A 16176-nucleotide genomic window follows, 5' to 3' on the forward strand; every position below is an offset into this window, starting at 1 on the left:
TGATGAAATAATGGAGACCAATACAGTTCAACCTAACAGCTACGACGATATGATAACTCAGATACTTAGTAGTATCACCAATCAAAAAAGAAAAATGTTGTGTGAGTCAGGTATGTCCAATTCCCCATATTCCAGGTATATGTATTATATACAGTAAAGAGGGTCAATAATGCCCCCCCTTCTGTAATTAAACAATTTCAATTTTCTTTTCAGAATTGTTTCAATTATAAGCCTGCAATAAATGAAAATTTACAAAACCTGCAAAGGTAGGTAGACGTTTCGTGAAATGTATCAAGAACATTTATGCCATAAGAAAAATATGCAATAAATAAACTATGAGATAAGGATCAGATTAAAATCCATGCACAAGAGAGGTAACAATAATAGACAGTATATGACTGTATACATATATGTAACATTAACTTTCATCGTCACAGATACCTTGATACATCTACAAGCGAGGACGATGAAGACTACGAAATCCTGAAGTCAAGTAAAACAAAAAATCCGTGCGGTGCTGCTACGTGGACTGGAATTAAAGTGGAAAAAGTAGAAAAACTTCCTTATGACATAAATGGCAAAAAAGTTTTTCAGTTAAACACCAATAGTACTGAAAATAGAATGTCAGAACTTAAAGATGGAAGACGGTGGAAAAAGGATTCACAAACTAAGTGGAGTGGTTTTCACGAGGTAAGATATTCTGACTGCCTCGGTTCATACAAATGTATCAATCATGAATGTGATTTTAAAAAGGAATACAGCATTGTGAATAAAAGCCATTTCGACAAGAAAAACTTCTGCAACATTTGCAAGGCCCCCGCTAAACACGCACCTTGTCATGCTCGACGTTATGTGGCTTTCTCTAACACAAAAACCTGCGTCTATCATCTCGGCGAACATACCTGTTCTGTGAAATCTCTTGTTGGTAGACCGAAAGAGGAAGTAGAGAAGCAGCTACGGGAGAACCCAGATTTAACCCCTTCCCAAATTCAAAGTAATCTTATAATTTCTCAGATGAGACAAGGTAAACGAATAGTATTAAAACTGTTTTAGACTAAGCAATGTTAATCCAGAGACTTAATAGTCTCAGTTTAGATTTCTGTTCACGTCAAAGGGCCTGTTTATATGATCAAAAGCATATATCATAAGGCATTGAAACAAGTAGTATATAGTGCTGCAATGTTTTAGAAAGAGCTCACGAGAAAGCCAAGAAGGAATCTTATAATATCTTATAATCTAATAATATGCCATGCAACAATTAATAAACAGTAGTAATACAAAATCTCCCAACAAATTAAATAGAAACACTCGAAATTGTTTCATTTTCCAAAAATAAAACAACTCGAAAAACTTCAATATGCAGTATAGTTTTTTTCAGCTGAAACAAATATGAATTAAAAACTTGTTGCGTTGTAGGTGCCAAATGGGCGAACATAGAGAAAACCGCCCTAAGCGTAGTTGACAAAAAGTGGCTTTAAATGAGAAGCAAAAAATGAAAGCATGCAACGAGCCATATGGACACAACTTCGAAAAGTAAGTGGATCAAAAGATTATGTTTTCAATCCTTGTGGTTGGATTACGGACATGGCGGGATGTAACATGGAAGGATTAAAAGAGTTTTTGGTCTGGATGTCTGAAAACATGCGAATTTCACTTTAAGCAGTGCCAGAATCGCCAAGCCCGGAGATTCCAAGAAGAATCAAGGATACACTTTAAAAGTCTATGTGGAGCACTACTAGAAGCACAATCTCCAACTAGCTATGAGAAAACAAAGGAAGATTTGGATAACTTCATCGCGGAGGAGCCGGAACGAAAGAGTTTGAAGACTTGGTTAGAGTGGTGGGACAAGAGTCGGGCGTTCATTTTCCTGGCATTCCAGCGTACTAAAGGTGGTTCAAAGATGAATTTAGCCGAAGTCATCCACGCCAGCTGGGTGAAGCGGGACAAAATGAATATGTCTCTACTAGACACAGCCTACGCAGACGCTTGTGATAACATCCAGTTGGAAGTTGAATACCGAGGATTTAGTGAAGGCACTCTACGTGGAGGAACAGGTCCATCAGCAACAGATCTTAGGAAACGGTTGTTGACGGCTAAATTACCAAGAGGAAAAAATCTTGGTCAAGAGCTTCTACGTGACGATTTGCAAGAAGACGACTGGACCTCCACACAAAGCACATCAGCCTCCACAGAGCCATTTAGCACACCCCACGATCGCCATAATGCCAGCGTGATGAGCGGGGCCACAACCATCGAAAGAGCCAAGGCCAAATCGCTTCAAACCAGCACGAAGCAAATTATTTAGTGATCGATTTCAAAGGGCGAAGCAAGAAAAGAATTTGATAAAATAATATAGATATATATAGATATATATAGATATATATAGATACATATAGATATATATATAGATATATATAGATATATATAGATATATATAGATATATACAGATATATATAGATATATATAGATATATACTGTCCAAGTGTTTTGATCAACATAAACAATCTGTAGGCAATGCAAAATCCATCTGTGATTCTTTGGTCAAATGTCTTCATTGTGATCTTGTTGTAAAACGGAGTAGACGAGGCGTGATTTGCATCACTGCGGTGAAACTCGTTGCTCTACGTGCGATACCTATGTGCAAACTGAGAATCATCAATGCTATATGCAACCCGTAAGAGCGAGAAACACCAGAGACATAAACGAGGCAGCGAGCCTTCTCGATGCAGAGGCAAGCGATGAAGACAACTCGCCTCAAAGCGGGTACAATGAACTTTTATTCTTTGACTTTGAGTGTCAACAAGAAAATGGAAACCACGAACCCAACTTATGCGTAGTACAAAACGAGGCGGGCGACGAATGCATATTTAAAGGGGATAATACACGAAATGAGTTTTGCGAATGGTTATTTACCAAGGAACATGCAAACTGTATTGTGATGGCCCATAATTTTCAAGGTTACGATGGTTACTTCATTCAACAATTTCTACACGAGAACGGTGTGATTTTTGATATCATCATGCGTGGTGCCAAAATTCTTACATTATGTGTCCCAATGTTCAAGATTAAATTTATCGACTCTTTGAGTTTCATACCCATGAGACTTGCTGATTTTCCGAAAACATTTGGTATCAATGAGCTTGCAAAAGGTTATTTTCCACATCTTTTCAACAAAAAGGAGAGTGAGAATTACGTTGGACCTATTCCACCAAGTCCATTTTACCATCCTGATGGAATGAGTCCTGATGAAAAAGAAAAGTTTCTGGAATGGCACAGCAATTTGAAAGAAAGCGATTATGTGTTCAATTTCCAACAAGAGACTCTAACGTACTGTCGTTCAGATGTTGATATTCTACATCGTTGTTGCCTTGAATTTCGCGAACTGTTTCGTGATGTCACAGATATCGACCCGTTTGAGAAATGTCTTACCATTGCATCAGCCTGCAATTTGGTGTTTCGAAAGAATTTTTTGAAAGAGAACACCATTGCAATCATCCCTCCTCACGGTTATCGCCCGAAAGACAAGCAGTCAATTCTAGCTCTAAAATGGCTGACCTTTACTGCTGAAAAGAACGACATTTACATTCAACATGCCCGCAACGCGGGTGAGACACGTGTTGGCAATTATTTGTTGGACGGTTATCACGAAGAGACGAACACAGCTTACGGAATCAATGGTTGCTTTTGGCATGGTAAGTTTTTAAACATTTCTCTTTTTTTTTTCTTTCTTTAATATTTTTTATTCAATCTTTCCAGGGTGCTTGAAATGCTATGCCAGAGATACGGTGAACAGTGTTAGTGGTAAAACTATGCATGACCTGCATCAAGCTACAATGGAGAAGACGTGTCACCTCAAAGATCAGGGCTTCAAAGTTGTCGAAGTGTGGGAGTGTGACATCAAGCGAGAATTAGAATGCGACGAAAATATGAGGAATTACTTTGACAGTTACGACCTAGTTGATCCTTTGGAACCTCGCGATGCCTTCTTTGGTGGTCGAACCAACGCTGCTAAATTATTTCACAAATGCAAAGATGGTGAAAAGATAAGGTAAAGTGTCAATCTTAGAGTAAGGTACAGCATTATCATATAATTTCAGATTATGCAAGACCCGTAGGGTTGAAGTATAAGATGAATTGTACGAATAAATGGAGACGAATATAACAATGCTATCGCCTGTATTCTAAAAGCTCACTCACACTCAAACTCATTGAGTGGGAGATCTTAATCTTCTCATAACGTTTCAATGGCGGTATTTCCAGCCGAACAGGGGCTTGATTTTCAGTAATTTACCTTTTATCTTTCCATCTATTCAGAAAAAACTTTCTCATTGATCAGCATTAACGAAATTTATATGTCACACTCGATGAGTATGAGTGTGAGTGAGCTTTTTGAATACAGGCGTATATCTTTATTACTTCACTCAAAATACAGCGAATTTAAAGTAACTACAGGGTGTCTCAAAAAGAACGCAACCACTTAAATATGCAAGAATATTTATATTGTTCGGGTTTGCACCATAGTTCAGCTAAAATGACTTTTAGCATTTTAAATGAAGGATTATGAGCCATTTCAATGCCCAGAGTTGCTTATCTATTGCGCTTTAGAGCTGTATTAATGTCTTGCATATTTAAGTGGTTGCGTTTTTTTTGAGACACCCTGTGTAACAAAATAATATAAAGACTGGGTTCCACTGTCTAACCCCTGATAAACACCACGTCCGCCCCGCATACTTCGTCTTTTAGCTGAGCGAATCTAAAAAGAAATAAAATACAAACAACATAATAACAACGGGTGGTGAGGGGGGGAGCATTGTTATATTCGTCTCCATTTATTTGTACAATTCATCTTATACTTCAACCCTACGGGTCTTGCATAATCTGAAATTGTACTTCATAAAGTGTCGCCTCATATAACAATGCTAGTTCAAAGCCTAATCTTTAGAAACATTAAGAACAGCCCTGCCAAATGTTGGATTACTGACAGGTTTGTAATAAAAGCGACGGAAGGTGGTATCACTTGACCAGTCAGCCATTTTCATGATATCACTGACAGATAAGCCTGCTCTAGCGGCTGTTGAAGACGAAGCTCCTCTTGTAGAATGAGCTTTAAACGTATCAGAATCTATACCTGCGTCTTGGAGGAAGTTTCTGATCCGACGTGCTAGAGTCGAGGAAGAGACCGGGCTATGTGGCTTAATAACGGATAGAAATAATTTATTCGGCAGTGCTGGATCTGATGCCCTAAAAGACGATGTTGACATCTCATATGCCTTTAAGCATTCACAGGGACACAATTGCTTGTCATTTGGGAAACTAGCATGAAATGAGGTTTTTAGGGATTTACCTACACGGATTGACTTAGTTACAATTGGAAGTTTAAATTCCACTCCTTCTGGGTAAAAGGTTCGATACCGAAGATCATGTCCGGCTAATTCTGAACCTCTCTCTGCAGATGTTAGGGCAAACAAAACAACCAGTTTTTCCGAGAGTTGCTTCCTTGTCAATGAAACATTATCCCCTAAAGACTTCATGTAAACAAGCACTTTTGACACATCCCAAGTAGTTGTATACCTTGGAAGGGGTGGTTTTTTGTGAAAAATGCCCTTCATGACCTGACATACAAGGGGGTGTTGTCCTATATTAACACCCTCAATTTTTGGGAGAGTCATGGAAATAGCTGAACGATAAACATTAATGGTGCGATACTCTTTGCCAATCTCAAATTGGTTAGCCAAAAAATTGATTACTTGTTGCACAGAGGCTGAAAAGGCATCAATTTCTTGTTGATTACACCAGCTACTCCACAAGTTCCAGGCTGACTGGTATGACTTAGAGGTCTGGTTGCGCCAAGCGGAGACAAGCAGGTCTTGAGCTTGTTTTGAAACTCCCATTGACAAGTACTGTTTGCTGAGATAAGCCACCCGGCTAGTTGGAGATGGGCAATGGGGTGAGGCATTTCCCCTTTGTTCAGAACCCATGCTCCCTTGGGAAACAAGCATGGGAAATCCACACTCATCTCGAGAAGTATTGGGTACCATGGTTGGGTTTCCCACACTGGTGTTACTAGGCACAACCGGGGAACTTTTTGTGAATTGACTTACGACAGACACCGTCCCACTAGATTGAAAGGGGGGAACGCATACCCTTTTACTATTGACCAGTCTATTGAAAATGCATCTGTCGCCTCGGCTTCTGGATCTGGCCGCCAACTGACAAACCTTGGTAATTGGTTTGTTAACCTGGTGGCAAAAAGATCTATGTCTAAGGGCCCTCATAGTCTGTTCAGGGTGGCAAAGATGATTGGATTCAGTTTCCAATCTGCTGCATCTCTGTCGACCCTGGATTCGTGGTCTGCTGAAGTGTTGAGAACCCCTGGAATGTGATGCGCACTGAGATGTATATTTTTCTGAAGACACCACTGCCATATCTCGTAAACTAGACTTGCTAAAACTGGGGAGGGTTGAGGGCCCGCCCATTTTGTTGATGTAAGTGATGGCAGTTGTGTTGTCCATCAGTAATTTTACCTGTATCGAGGCTTTGTTTTTGCAAAATGACTTCACTGCAAACCCCCCTGCCATGAGTTTGAGGCAATTGATGTGTTGGAAACGTTCTTGTTGTGACCAAACTCCCCCGGTCAACATTCCGCTGCAAGCTCCCCCCAACCCAGGTTTGAGGCATCTGTCTCTATGGTGAGATCTTCTTTTCTTTTCAGTAGGGATTTCCCATTCCAGGCTGCTAGATGGTCTTTCCACCAGTGTAGCTCTTCTTGAGCTGCCTGGTTTAAAGACACCATGACTTCGTAGCTTTGAGACTGTCTCAGAGCTATGTTTTTTGCTCGAAGGAGAGACTGGTAGTGGAGAGGGGCAGGAAATATTGCTTGAATAGAGGCCGACAGTTTTCCTATGAGGCGTGATAGGGTTCTGACTGACACATATGGATTGTTTAGTATTCTGTGGCAGTCTTTCATTATTCCCTTGATCTTGTCCTTGGGGAGGGCTAGGGACATTGACTTGGAGTTTACCTGAAATCCCAGAAATTCTAGTTCCTGACTGGGTTCTGTCACTGACTTGGCATAATTTACTATGAACCCTAGACTTGTCAGTAATCTGACTGACAACTGAGTATGTTCTCGGCAAAGGTTTTTGGGTTCTGCCATTATCAGGATATCGTCTAGGTAAATTATCAGTCTTACTCCCATCCTCCTTAACTGGGCTACCACTGGTTTGAGAATTTTTGTAAATGTCCGAGGGGCACTTGCCAATCCGAAGGGAAGACATGCAAACTCCCAAAGAGTGTCTTTCCACAGAAAACGAAGGAATTTTTTGTGTTTGTGCCAAATTGGAACTGTGAGATAGGCATCTTTTAGGTCTATTTTTGTCATAAAATCGTTGGGTTTTAATAGGTCTTTTAGCATTGTCACTCCTTCCATTTTGAAGTGTTGATACTCTACAAAGTAATTCAGGTCCTTGAGGTTTATGACTGGTCTGTGCCCCCCTCCCTTTTTGGGGACAGTGAATAAGGGGCTTATGAACTGAGTTTCGGTTTGAATATTGGAGTTTTGGACCTTGTAAATTGCATGTTTTTCGAACAAAGCTTGCACTTCCTCGCTTATCACTGAGCTTTGTGCTGGAGTGATTTGCATTTTTGAAATAGAGGTTTGTTTGGGTGTTGTGACAAACTCGATTTTGTAACCTTGTATTGTTTCTAAAACCCATGGGTCGGTTGTTAATTTTTCCCAGTTTTGGTAAAAGTGAAGAAGCCTTCCCTCTAGAGGGAATTGGGTATTGTTGTCGATATTTGAAAACATACCTGTTGCTAATGGAAGATTGTTCAGTTTTGCTGAGGTGGTTGGCTGAAAGTCGCACTTGATCTCCCCCTTGCACGATAAGGCCTCCTGAAGGACTGGCTTCTGAACTGAAAGTTCCTGCGGAAGTTGCTTGCACCCCCCCCCTCGCTGCCAGGACCGTGTTGAGGGGGTGCCCGTAGAAAAAACCCTTTGCCTCGAGGTGCAAAGGTTGCAGATGAAATTGCTTTTGCTGTTTCTGTTCGTTGCTTCAGACGAAGTTCAAATTTTTCACCAAACAGGTCTTTGCCAGTTATCCCATGACTCCTGAGACAATGAGGTGTATTTCTGGCCCACTTTACTAAGTACTTGGGTCCAACGTTTGCTAGAAAGATGGTTACTAGCATTGCCAAGGAGCTGGAGAGATTTTGCCAAGTATTTCAATACTATACCAACACTCACTTCAGAGTTTCCATCTCTGGCCTGAATTAAAGTTTCATAGGCCATTGCTACTGACCAACAACGTCTAGAACAAGGTCCTGGGTCTTCCGTAGCGATTTATCTTCCACTTTGCACTTAGGTAAAAGGTCAGGAAGAAATTTATCTAGTAATGGTGTGTACACGCTGTCCACATTTGGGCGAGGACATGAGCGAACCACTTGACGTTTATCATAGCCAGATAACTGTTTGCCGAAACAAGTATTAAGTAAAGCTGACAGTTCATCAGACGCTGGCCATCGCTCGGACACCGACGCCAGCGTGTCATCTTCGGGTTCTGGCGCGAAAATATCATCGTTCTCATCTACGAGCGAGTTTTCTTGTTCAGTTGTTTCAGCATTTACGTTCTCATCTAGGTCCACCCGTATTATTTTCTTGGTGGTTCACCTGTTTTGCCGGTTGGTAACCCAGAGGCGCAGCTGGGAGTAGAAGAACGTTTTGGTAACCCAGAGTTCAAGCTGGGTGAAGCAATTCCTTTTGGTGAACCGGAGGACATACCGGTCAACTGTTCGTCAGCATTGTCGGGATCACTTGACTCGTTAAACGAGCTTTTAACACTCTCTACTAATTTAGGAAGTATCCGTTAGAGCGGTGATAAACTCAGTGCTTTGCAGCACTGAAGAGATCGATTTACCTGAGATTTCTCCTGAGTTAGGACCTTTTTCTTCGGCAGCTGAGTCAGCCATAACTTCTTTCCTCGTGAGCGAAGCAAAAAGACGAAGTATGCGGGGCGGACGTGGTGTTTATCAGGGGTTAGACAGTGGAACCCAGTCTTTATATTATTTTGTTATAGTTACTTTAAATTCGCTGTATTTTGAGTGAAGTAATAAAGATATAGCATTGTTATATGAGGCGACACTTTATGAAGTACAATTAATTATGACGTCATAGGTATGTAGATTTCACTAGCCTATATCCCTGGGCAAATAAGATGACGCGAACAGTCGTCGGCCACCCTTATATCATCACAGAAAATTTCGACGAAGACATCTCAAACTACTTTGGGTTGATCAAGTGTAAGGTTCTGCCACCTCGAGGGCTCTTCCACCCTGTCCTACCTTATCGTACACAGGGAAAGTTGATGTTTCCCTTATGTAAATCGTGTGCTGATACGTGTAACCAAACCCCATGTACCCATTCCGACTCCGAAAGAGCCATTCAAGGAACATGGTGCAGTGTAGAGCTGGAAAAAGCGTTGCAGAAAGGTTATGTAATCCAGAAGGTTCACGAAGTGTGGCATTTTCCACAACAATCTGATGAGTTGTTTAAAGATTACATCAATACGTTTCTGAAAATCAAACAGGAAACGAGTGGTTACCCGAAGAATTGCAGGACAGAGGAGCAGAAACTCGGCTACGTCGAGGAGTACTTCGAACGAGAAGGAATCCTTTTTGGATTTTGAGCAAGAGTTAATTTGTGTTCTGGAAAAGATGGTAGGATACTGTTCAGTTGCTTGGTGTTTTAAAATATGCAGTAATATACTAAAATGCCAATAAGATATAAGCATGTGTCTGATGTCATATTTCAATTATTTATTTCAGATAGAAAAGGATGCTACACTCACAGACAGTACAATCAATGTGAAAATCGGTGGTCATGGTGCCAAAATGACGAGATTGACTAATTTTGTCATCATAAGCTTCTCCATTCTTAATGAAGAGGAAACAGTAATGTCATCAAAAAGGTACTAAGTCCATTGTTTAGGGTAATTAATTTAATCTTACATGTACACCCGATACAATAAAAACAGTATTAAAGCAGTATATTGATGGTAAATGAAAGCTCAAAATGATGTACACCAATCTGGGAAAACTTTTTGCATCCACTGTGATATTTAGTTGAGCGTGATAAAAGTCGAGCAGGGGGATAACAAATGTGAGGTATAATGACTAATAAGTGTGACATAATTGCTGCACACTATTCTTAACGTACTCGGCCCATTCTTACACGCGACCTATATATTGTTGAAATCTCGATTTGTGTCTGTTAACATTTCGGGGGGGGGGGGTTTACGGAATGAGGGGGAGCGACTGTCCAAGCAAGATTTTGTGCCCGTATGTTTCATTCCATGTTTGTGCTTATTCCAAGTCGGAAGTCTGAATAGAAGAAAAGATTTAAGAAACTGATTGAAAATAAAGTGAAAAAAACGATATGGCTAATTTACATATTGCTGGTAATTTTCATCAAGGCAGTGAACATTTTAGTGTTCAATCTAGAGGTAAGCAATGTGCTTTTATGAGTTTATCGGCAGTTTTAACAGCCGAAAATATCCCAATTTTAGATTGGTCTATAATAACTTTAAATAATGTCTTATTGCAAGGTGACAAAATGTATTTAAAAGCTCTGAATAGTGGCATAATTGTTCTAGACCCAGGTATCGAATTTTTGTCTGTAGATAACTTACCAAAGTTGTTAGTGTTTCATGTTGTGGGAGCATGTTTTAGTATGAAATCGAACTGCCCATGGTGGTAGCAGAAGATATTAATTTACTCATTGTGGTGGAGCCATTTAAGGCACACAATAACAATCAACTACCTATGAGGGTAGAACACAATAAACTACCCATGGTGGTAGAAAACACTGAGCTACCCATTGTGGTAGAAAACACTAAGCTACCCATGGTGGTAGAAAAATATGAACTACCCATTGTGGTAGAAAACACTGACCTATCCATGGTGGTAGAAAACACTGATCTACCCGTGGTGGTAGAAAACACTGATCTACCCGTGGTGGTAGAATCTATGGATAAAAACCTTATTTGGTTTATAAATTATGAACAGGAGCTTCAGGGTCTTGTAATAACTGACAATGTTGAGTCTCACTACTATACTATTCATTCAGCACTTTTGAATACATTCATGGGTCATAGTTCTGCTATTTTCATATTAGAAGGCTATATGATGGCAATAATAAAACAATCAAACTTTTTCTATATATTTGATTCTCATGCCAGAGACAGAAATGGCATGCCCGATCCTAATGGCACTGCAGTTGTCATAAAGTTTGCTAATATTCTAGATTTGGAACAATTTTTGTATTCTCTTTCGACAAAACTACATGTCAATTTATTTGAAATAGTACCTGTGTATGTAACAAAAACTAATGTAAGCCCAAGCAATGCTGATGATTGTAGAAAAAGAAATCAGGCTCAAAAAAGTGAGTGAGTCTATGAAAAGAAAGCGGTCAGAGGAAACTGACAGTGCTAAATAGATCAGACTAGAGAAGGATAGACAATCTAAAAAATAAAAGCATGCAAAAAAAGTGTCACAGCTTGCACATGAAATTAATCAACAAGATTATTTAAATATGTTTGACGCCACAAAGAATGGTGGTATTGAAGAGCAGTTGTGGGCTAAATCTAATCTGAGCAAGTTTCATAAGTCTCTGCAATATACTGTCAGTCAATGTACAATTTGTCAGGAGGCATGGCCCCTGAAATCTAAACCAAGGTCACCTTATATGTGTGTTCAAGATGCTCCAGAGATAAAAAGTATCCTAGAAAATTTTCATCTGAAAATTCCAAGATACCTTCATCTGTCCCAGATGAACTGAGAGACTTGACTCAAGTTGAGGAAATGTTAATTGCTCGTGCTTTGCCAATCATGAGAGTGTATATCAAACCTGGTGGTCAACGTGGGTATTCAGGGCATTGTATTAACTTGCCTCAAAATGTCACAGAACTTGCAAAATCTTTGCCAAGATATCCTAAGGATTTGGCAGTAATTATTGTCAAAGTTAAAGGAAAGGACAACACATTTAAAGATGTCAGAGTAAGAAAACAAAAAGTCTACAATGCTTTAGTTTGGCTAAAGAATAATAATCTACATTATTCTGAAATATTAATTAATGATCATGCATTGCTTTCATTGCCTGAAAATGGTGTACCACCAGAGCTTATGACTGTTGAGACTAATGATGATATTGTCTCAGATGAGGAATGTTCTCCAGATATGGGTCCCCCAACTGATAATCCTTTTGAGGATATTGTTTACAATGAGTCCACAGAGATGAGTAGTTTTTTACCTGTTGGTGAACAACAGCAACAGGAAATTGAAGCTGTTAGAAATAAGCTCTGTGAAAATGAGCCAATGTCCTGGCCTACAGTTGAAAATGAACCAATAAATGAGTATCAGGTGTCTCATTTAGCTACAATGGCTTTCCCAACATTATTTCCCGATGGAAAAGGTGATTGTACAAATCAAGAACTTTTGAGAGATGTTTCTTTTCAGGAACGAGTAAAGCACCTTCTAAAGTTTGCTGAAATTATTGATGGTAAATGGGTATACCGTTTTGCAAACCATCCCAGATTTTCATATTGGGTTTTCAATATGATTCAAAGAAAACGAATATTGCAACAAAGTGGAATATTTCTAAAACAAAATCCAGGTGAAGCACATCTCACCATAGACGAACTGCGCGAAATGGCTGCGAGTAACAGTGCTAATGTTTTCATGTCTAAAGTTTCTAGATATGTTGGAAATATTGTGGGTACAAATGCTTACTGGAACAGAGTTCGAGAGGAACTTAAAGCCATAATTACAAATGTTGGAGCACCAACATTATTTTTTACTTTTTCCTCTGCAGATATGCATTGACCTGAGTTGCATACATTATTCAGTGCTAATGGTGACTGTGGAAATTCTAATATACCTGGTGAATTAAGGCGGCAAAATGTCATTAACAATCCTCATCTTGTGGATTGGTTTTTCACACAAAGACTAGAAAGCTTTGTTAAACACTGGCTTTATGATACACTTGGTGCAAAGTGGCACTGGTTCAGATACGAGTATCAAGGTAGAGGTAGTATCCATTGTCATGGTACTGCTAAATTAAATAATGACCCAGGTTTGTGTCAATTAACACAGACTGCTTTGAAAGGTTTCTTAGCAGAAAAATTTAAAGATGAAAATGATTGCTTTGACACAACAGAACTAGACCAGGATATTGAAGCTGGTCAGAAAGCTGCTGAGACAGTATGTCAGTATGTTGATTGGTTGTTATCAACTGTTAATCCAAATCCACCAGATGCAGACATGTGGATAAGACCTGAGGTTCATCCATGTCAACGACCTCATAAAGACATCCCTGAACATGAAAAACAGTCAGATTATGTAGATCTTTTAAACATGGTTCAAAGACACACTCGTTGTAGTACAAGTTATTGTCTTAGAAAAAAGTCAAATGAAACAGATTTGAAATGTCGATTTCATTTTCCCTATGAGCATTGTGCAAGGACAAAGCTAGAATTTGAAAAAATTCACACTAAAGATAATGATAATCATTATAGAGTTAAAGTCGTTACTCAATGAAATGATGCCAGGTTAATCATCAACAACTTCAACTCCAAGGATGGAGAGCCAATTGCGATATTCAAGTTGTCATTGATCACTATGCTTGTGTTGAGTATCTGACAAAATATGCTGCTAAGGGTGAACCAAGATCGCCCTTATTAAACCAAGCATTCAATTCTGTTGTTCAAAATGTAGATATTAATAGCGAGGCTCGTCGAGCTATTAAAAAAATAGTTATGAAGACTCTCGGTGAAAGGGATTATGCAGCGCAAGAGACAATGCATCATTTATTGTCATTAAAACTTCATAGCTCTTCATTTAATGTGATTCCAATAAGTTTAAATGGTTCACGTAAAGTGCGTGAAAATGTTGAAGAAGGTGAATCATGCACTAATCATTCACTTCTTGACGTATATGCTAATCGTCATGAATATGATAGTTCACAAGATGTAATGAACATGAACTTCGTCCAATTTGCTACGACGTACAAAGTTGTAAACAATCAACTGGCAAAATTGCCAGAGAATGTTATACCACGAATATTTCCTACATATTCTCCAAATCCAAAAGGTCAAAATTTTGGTCTTTATTGCAAATACCAACTTTTGAGGTATAAACCTTGGAGAAGATCTCAGAATAACACATGGGGTGATCAAGAGGACCTTACTGACGAGACTTTTATCAACGCTTGGCAAAGAATTCTTGCAAACACCATATGGACAACAGAATGTCCCTGATTGGTTTGACAAGTTACAAGCTGTTATTCAAAGTGAAGAATCAGAAGCTGAATCTTTTGAACAACCAGAAACAACTCGAGAGGAGTGGATGATTATATCAGATCTTCATACACCGTTTGACACAACACAAGAAACGCCAGAGTCAGGATATGACTGGCACATTGACAGAGGTAATTACTCTGAACAAAAAATCCATGAAATGCCTTCATGGTTAAAAACAAACAAGGAAGAATTTACTATGGATGAGCAATATGATGATGTTGATATTGACACTTTTAGTGAAATGCAAAAACTTGCTTACGACATTGTCAAATCTCATTTTAATGATTCATCAGATAAAGAGTCATTGTGTTTGATTATAAATGGCGTAGCAGGAACTGGTAAGAGTTATCTTATCAATGGAATTCGAAATTTGTTAAAAAACAAGTGCGCTATTACTGCTGCAACTGGGAAAGCAGCGTATAATATACGAGGAATAACTGTTCACGAGGTAAAAAAGATCTAACAGGGCAAAGCTTGTGTCGATTGCAGGAGAATTTGACTGATATTGATTACATCATCATTGATGAGTATTCTATGCTTGGCCAAGTTACTTTTGGTTGGATAGACAAACGTTGCAAACAAGCAACTGGTTGTTACGACAAAGTATTTGGAGGAGACTCGTTAATTTTAACTGGCGATCCAGGTCAGTTACCACCAGTGGCAGATAAACCTCTTTATCATGCCAAACCATCAAGCGCTGTTGGTGAACAAGGTTTTCAAGCATATCAAATGTTTGACAAAGTTGTTAAACTCACGGTAAATCAACGAGTACAAGGTATGACATCTGAACAAATCCGTTTCAGGGAGTTATTGTTTCGACTTCGCAAAGGCGAATCAACAATTGATGATTGGAAATTACTTCTTACCCGTCAACCATCGAAAGTCGCAAATATACAAGAATTTGAAGATGCTACTAGACTTTTTTATAGCAATGAACAAGTTGCCAACTACAATCATGAGCAACTGTTAAGACTTATGCATCCAATTGCCCGTATCAACGCTCGTCATTCATCAGAAATGGCAAAAAAGATTTCATCTGAAGACATGTCAGGATTGGAACCAGTTATTTTTCTGGCGAAAGGTGCCAGAGTCATGCTAACTATGAATTTGTGGTCATGTGTTGGGCTTTGTAATGGAGCTACGGGAACAGTTGTTGATCTTATTTTCCAGAACAACCATCAACCACCTGACTTGCCTATTGCGGTCGTTATTGATTTTGAAAACTATAGAGGTCCTGTTTTTAACCCGACCAAGTCATGTTGTGTTGCAATATGTCCAATCACAGTTTCGTCACAGTCTGAGATCGGTTTTCATGAGCGGCAACAGCTGCCTCTAAGACTGGCCTGGGCCTTAACAATACACAAGAGCCAAGGACTAACTCTTCCAAAAGCTTGGATAGATATCGGCAAATCTGAAAGAACTGCTGGAGTCTCATACGTTGCCATAAGCAGAGTGAAGTCGCTTTCATCCTGTGTCATTGAACCCATGACATATGAACGATTAACAACCTTGAAATCATCAGCTAATTTACGTTACAGGCTTGAAGAAGAAAACCGCCTAGATCGTGCAGCACAGACTACTTATAGCAACACATTTTAGATAGACAAGCTACGGAGTTTGCAATTAGACGTGGGATTCTCTTATAAATCCCATTAAGCTTAATTCTATGTTTACATTATTTTTTACCTTAAATAAATTGCAAATTATTTAATAAATACGTATCACACTCTCACTGCATGTATGTATTATAATAAGATCATCAACTTGTTATATGGTAAGTTTATTTTTATTTTCTTTACGTTTCTATCTCTACTTTATCTTAAT

The 16176-nt window shown here is 39.1% G+C and overlaps 3 protein-coding genes across 3 annotated transcripts; 2 read left to right on the forward strand and 1 right to left on the reverse strand.

Moving 5' to 3' along the window:
- Nucleotides 1-2666: 2666 nt before the first annotated feature.
- Nucleotides 2667-4053, forward strand: LOC114530787 (probable DNA polymerase). Its single transcript, XM_028552408.1, has 2 exons — nucleotides 2667-3693; nucleotides 3758-4053. Exons 1-2 carry the CDS (start codon nucleotides 2667-2669, stop codon nucleotides 4051-4053), a joined length of 1323 nt encoding a protein of 440 aa, XP_028408209.1.
- A 2582-nt stretch (nucleotides 4054-6635) lies between these two features.
- LOC114530788 lies at nucleotides 6636-7747 on the reverse strand. The gene is made up of 2 exons (XM_028552409.1): nucleotides 7256-7747; nucleotides 6636-6997 (listed from the first exon to the last, which is right to left on the reverse strand). Exons 1-2 carry the CDS (start codon nucleotides 7641-7643, stop codon nucleotides 6636-6638), a joined length of 750 nt encoding a protein of 249 aa, XP_028408210.1. The 5' UTR covers nucleotides 7644-7747.
- A 2997-nt stretch (nucleotides 7748-10744) lies between these two features.
- Nucleotides 10745-15951, forward strand: LOC114530789. The gene is made up of 6 exons (XM_028552410.1): nucleotides 10745-11442; nucleotides 11755-12826; nucleotides 13148-13393; nucleotides 13603-13951; nucleotides 14184-14800; nucleotides 14842-15951. Exons 1-6 carry the CDS (start codon nucleotides 10745-10747, stop codon nucleotides 15949-15951), a joined length of 4092 nt encoding a protein of 1363 aa, XP_028408211.1.
- Nucleotides 15952-16176: the final 225 nt, after the last annotated feature.

This window comes from Dendronephthya gigantea, unplaced genomic scaffold, assembly GCF_004324835.1.
Source record: "Dendronephthya gigantea isolate DGI-Jeju-01 unplaced genomic scaffold, DenGig_1.0 000066F, whole genome shotgun sequence".
Lineage (NCBI taxonomy): Eukaryota > Metazoa > Cnidaria > Anthozoa > Malacalcyonacea > Nephtheidae > Dendronephthya > Dendronephthya gigantea.

What these genes read in the sequence shown, in the direction of transcription:
- LOC114530787 (XM_028552408.1), top strand. Translation starts at nt 2,667, where the DNA reads ATGCAACCCGTAAGAGCGAGAAACACCAGAGACATAAACGAGGCAGCG. An exon ending in CAATGGTTGCTTTTGGCATG is followed by an intron (nt 3,694 to 3,757) that starts GTAAGTTTTTAA and finishes CAATCTTTCCAG; the next exon opens with GGTGCTTGAAATGCTATGCC.
- LOC114530788 (XM_028552409.1), bottom strand. Translation starts at nt 7,643, where the DNA reads ATGCAAATCACTCCAGCACAAAGCTCAGTGATAAGCGAGGAAGTGCAA. An exon ending in TCTTCCCTTCGGATTGGCAA is followed by an intron (nt 6,998 to 7,255) that starts GTGCCCCTCGGA and finishes CAATGTCCCTAG; the next exon opens with CCCTCCCCAAGGACAAGATC.
- LOC114530789 (XM_028552410.1), top strand. Translation starts at nt 10,745, where the DNA reads ATGGTGGTAGCAGAAGATATTAATTTACTCATTGTGGTGGAGCCATTT. An exon ending in TTAAAGCCATAATTACAAAT is followed by an intron (nt 12,827 to 13,147) that starts GTTGGAGCACCA and finishes CAATTAACACAG; the next exon opens with ACTGCTTTGAAAGGTTTCTT. An exon ending in GAGGAATAACTGTTCACGAG is followed by an intron (nt 14,801 to 14,841) that starts GTAAAAAAGATC and finishes TGTCGATTGCAG; the next exon opens with GAGAATTTGACTGATATTGA.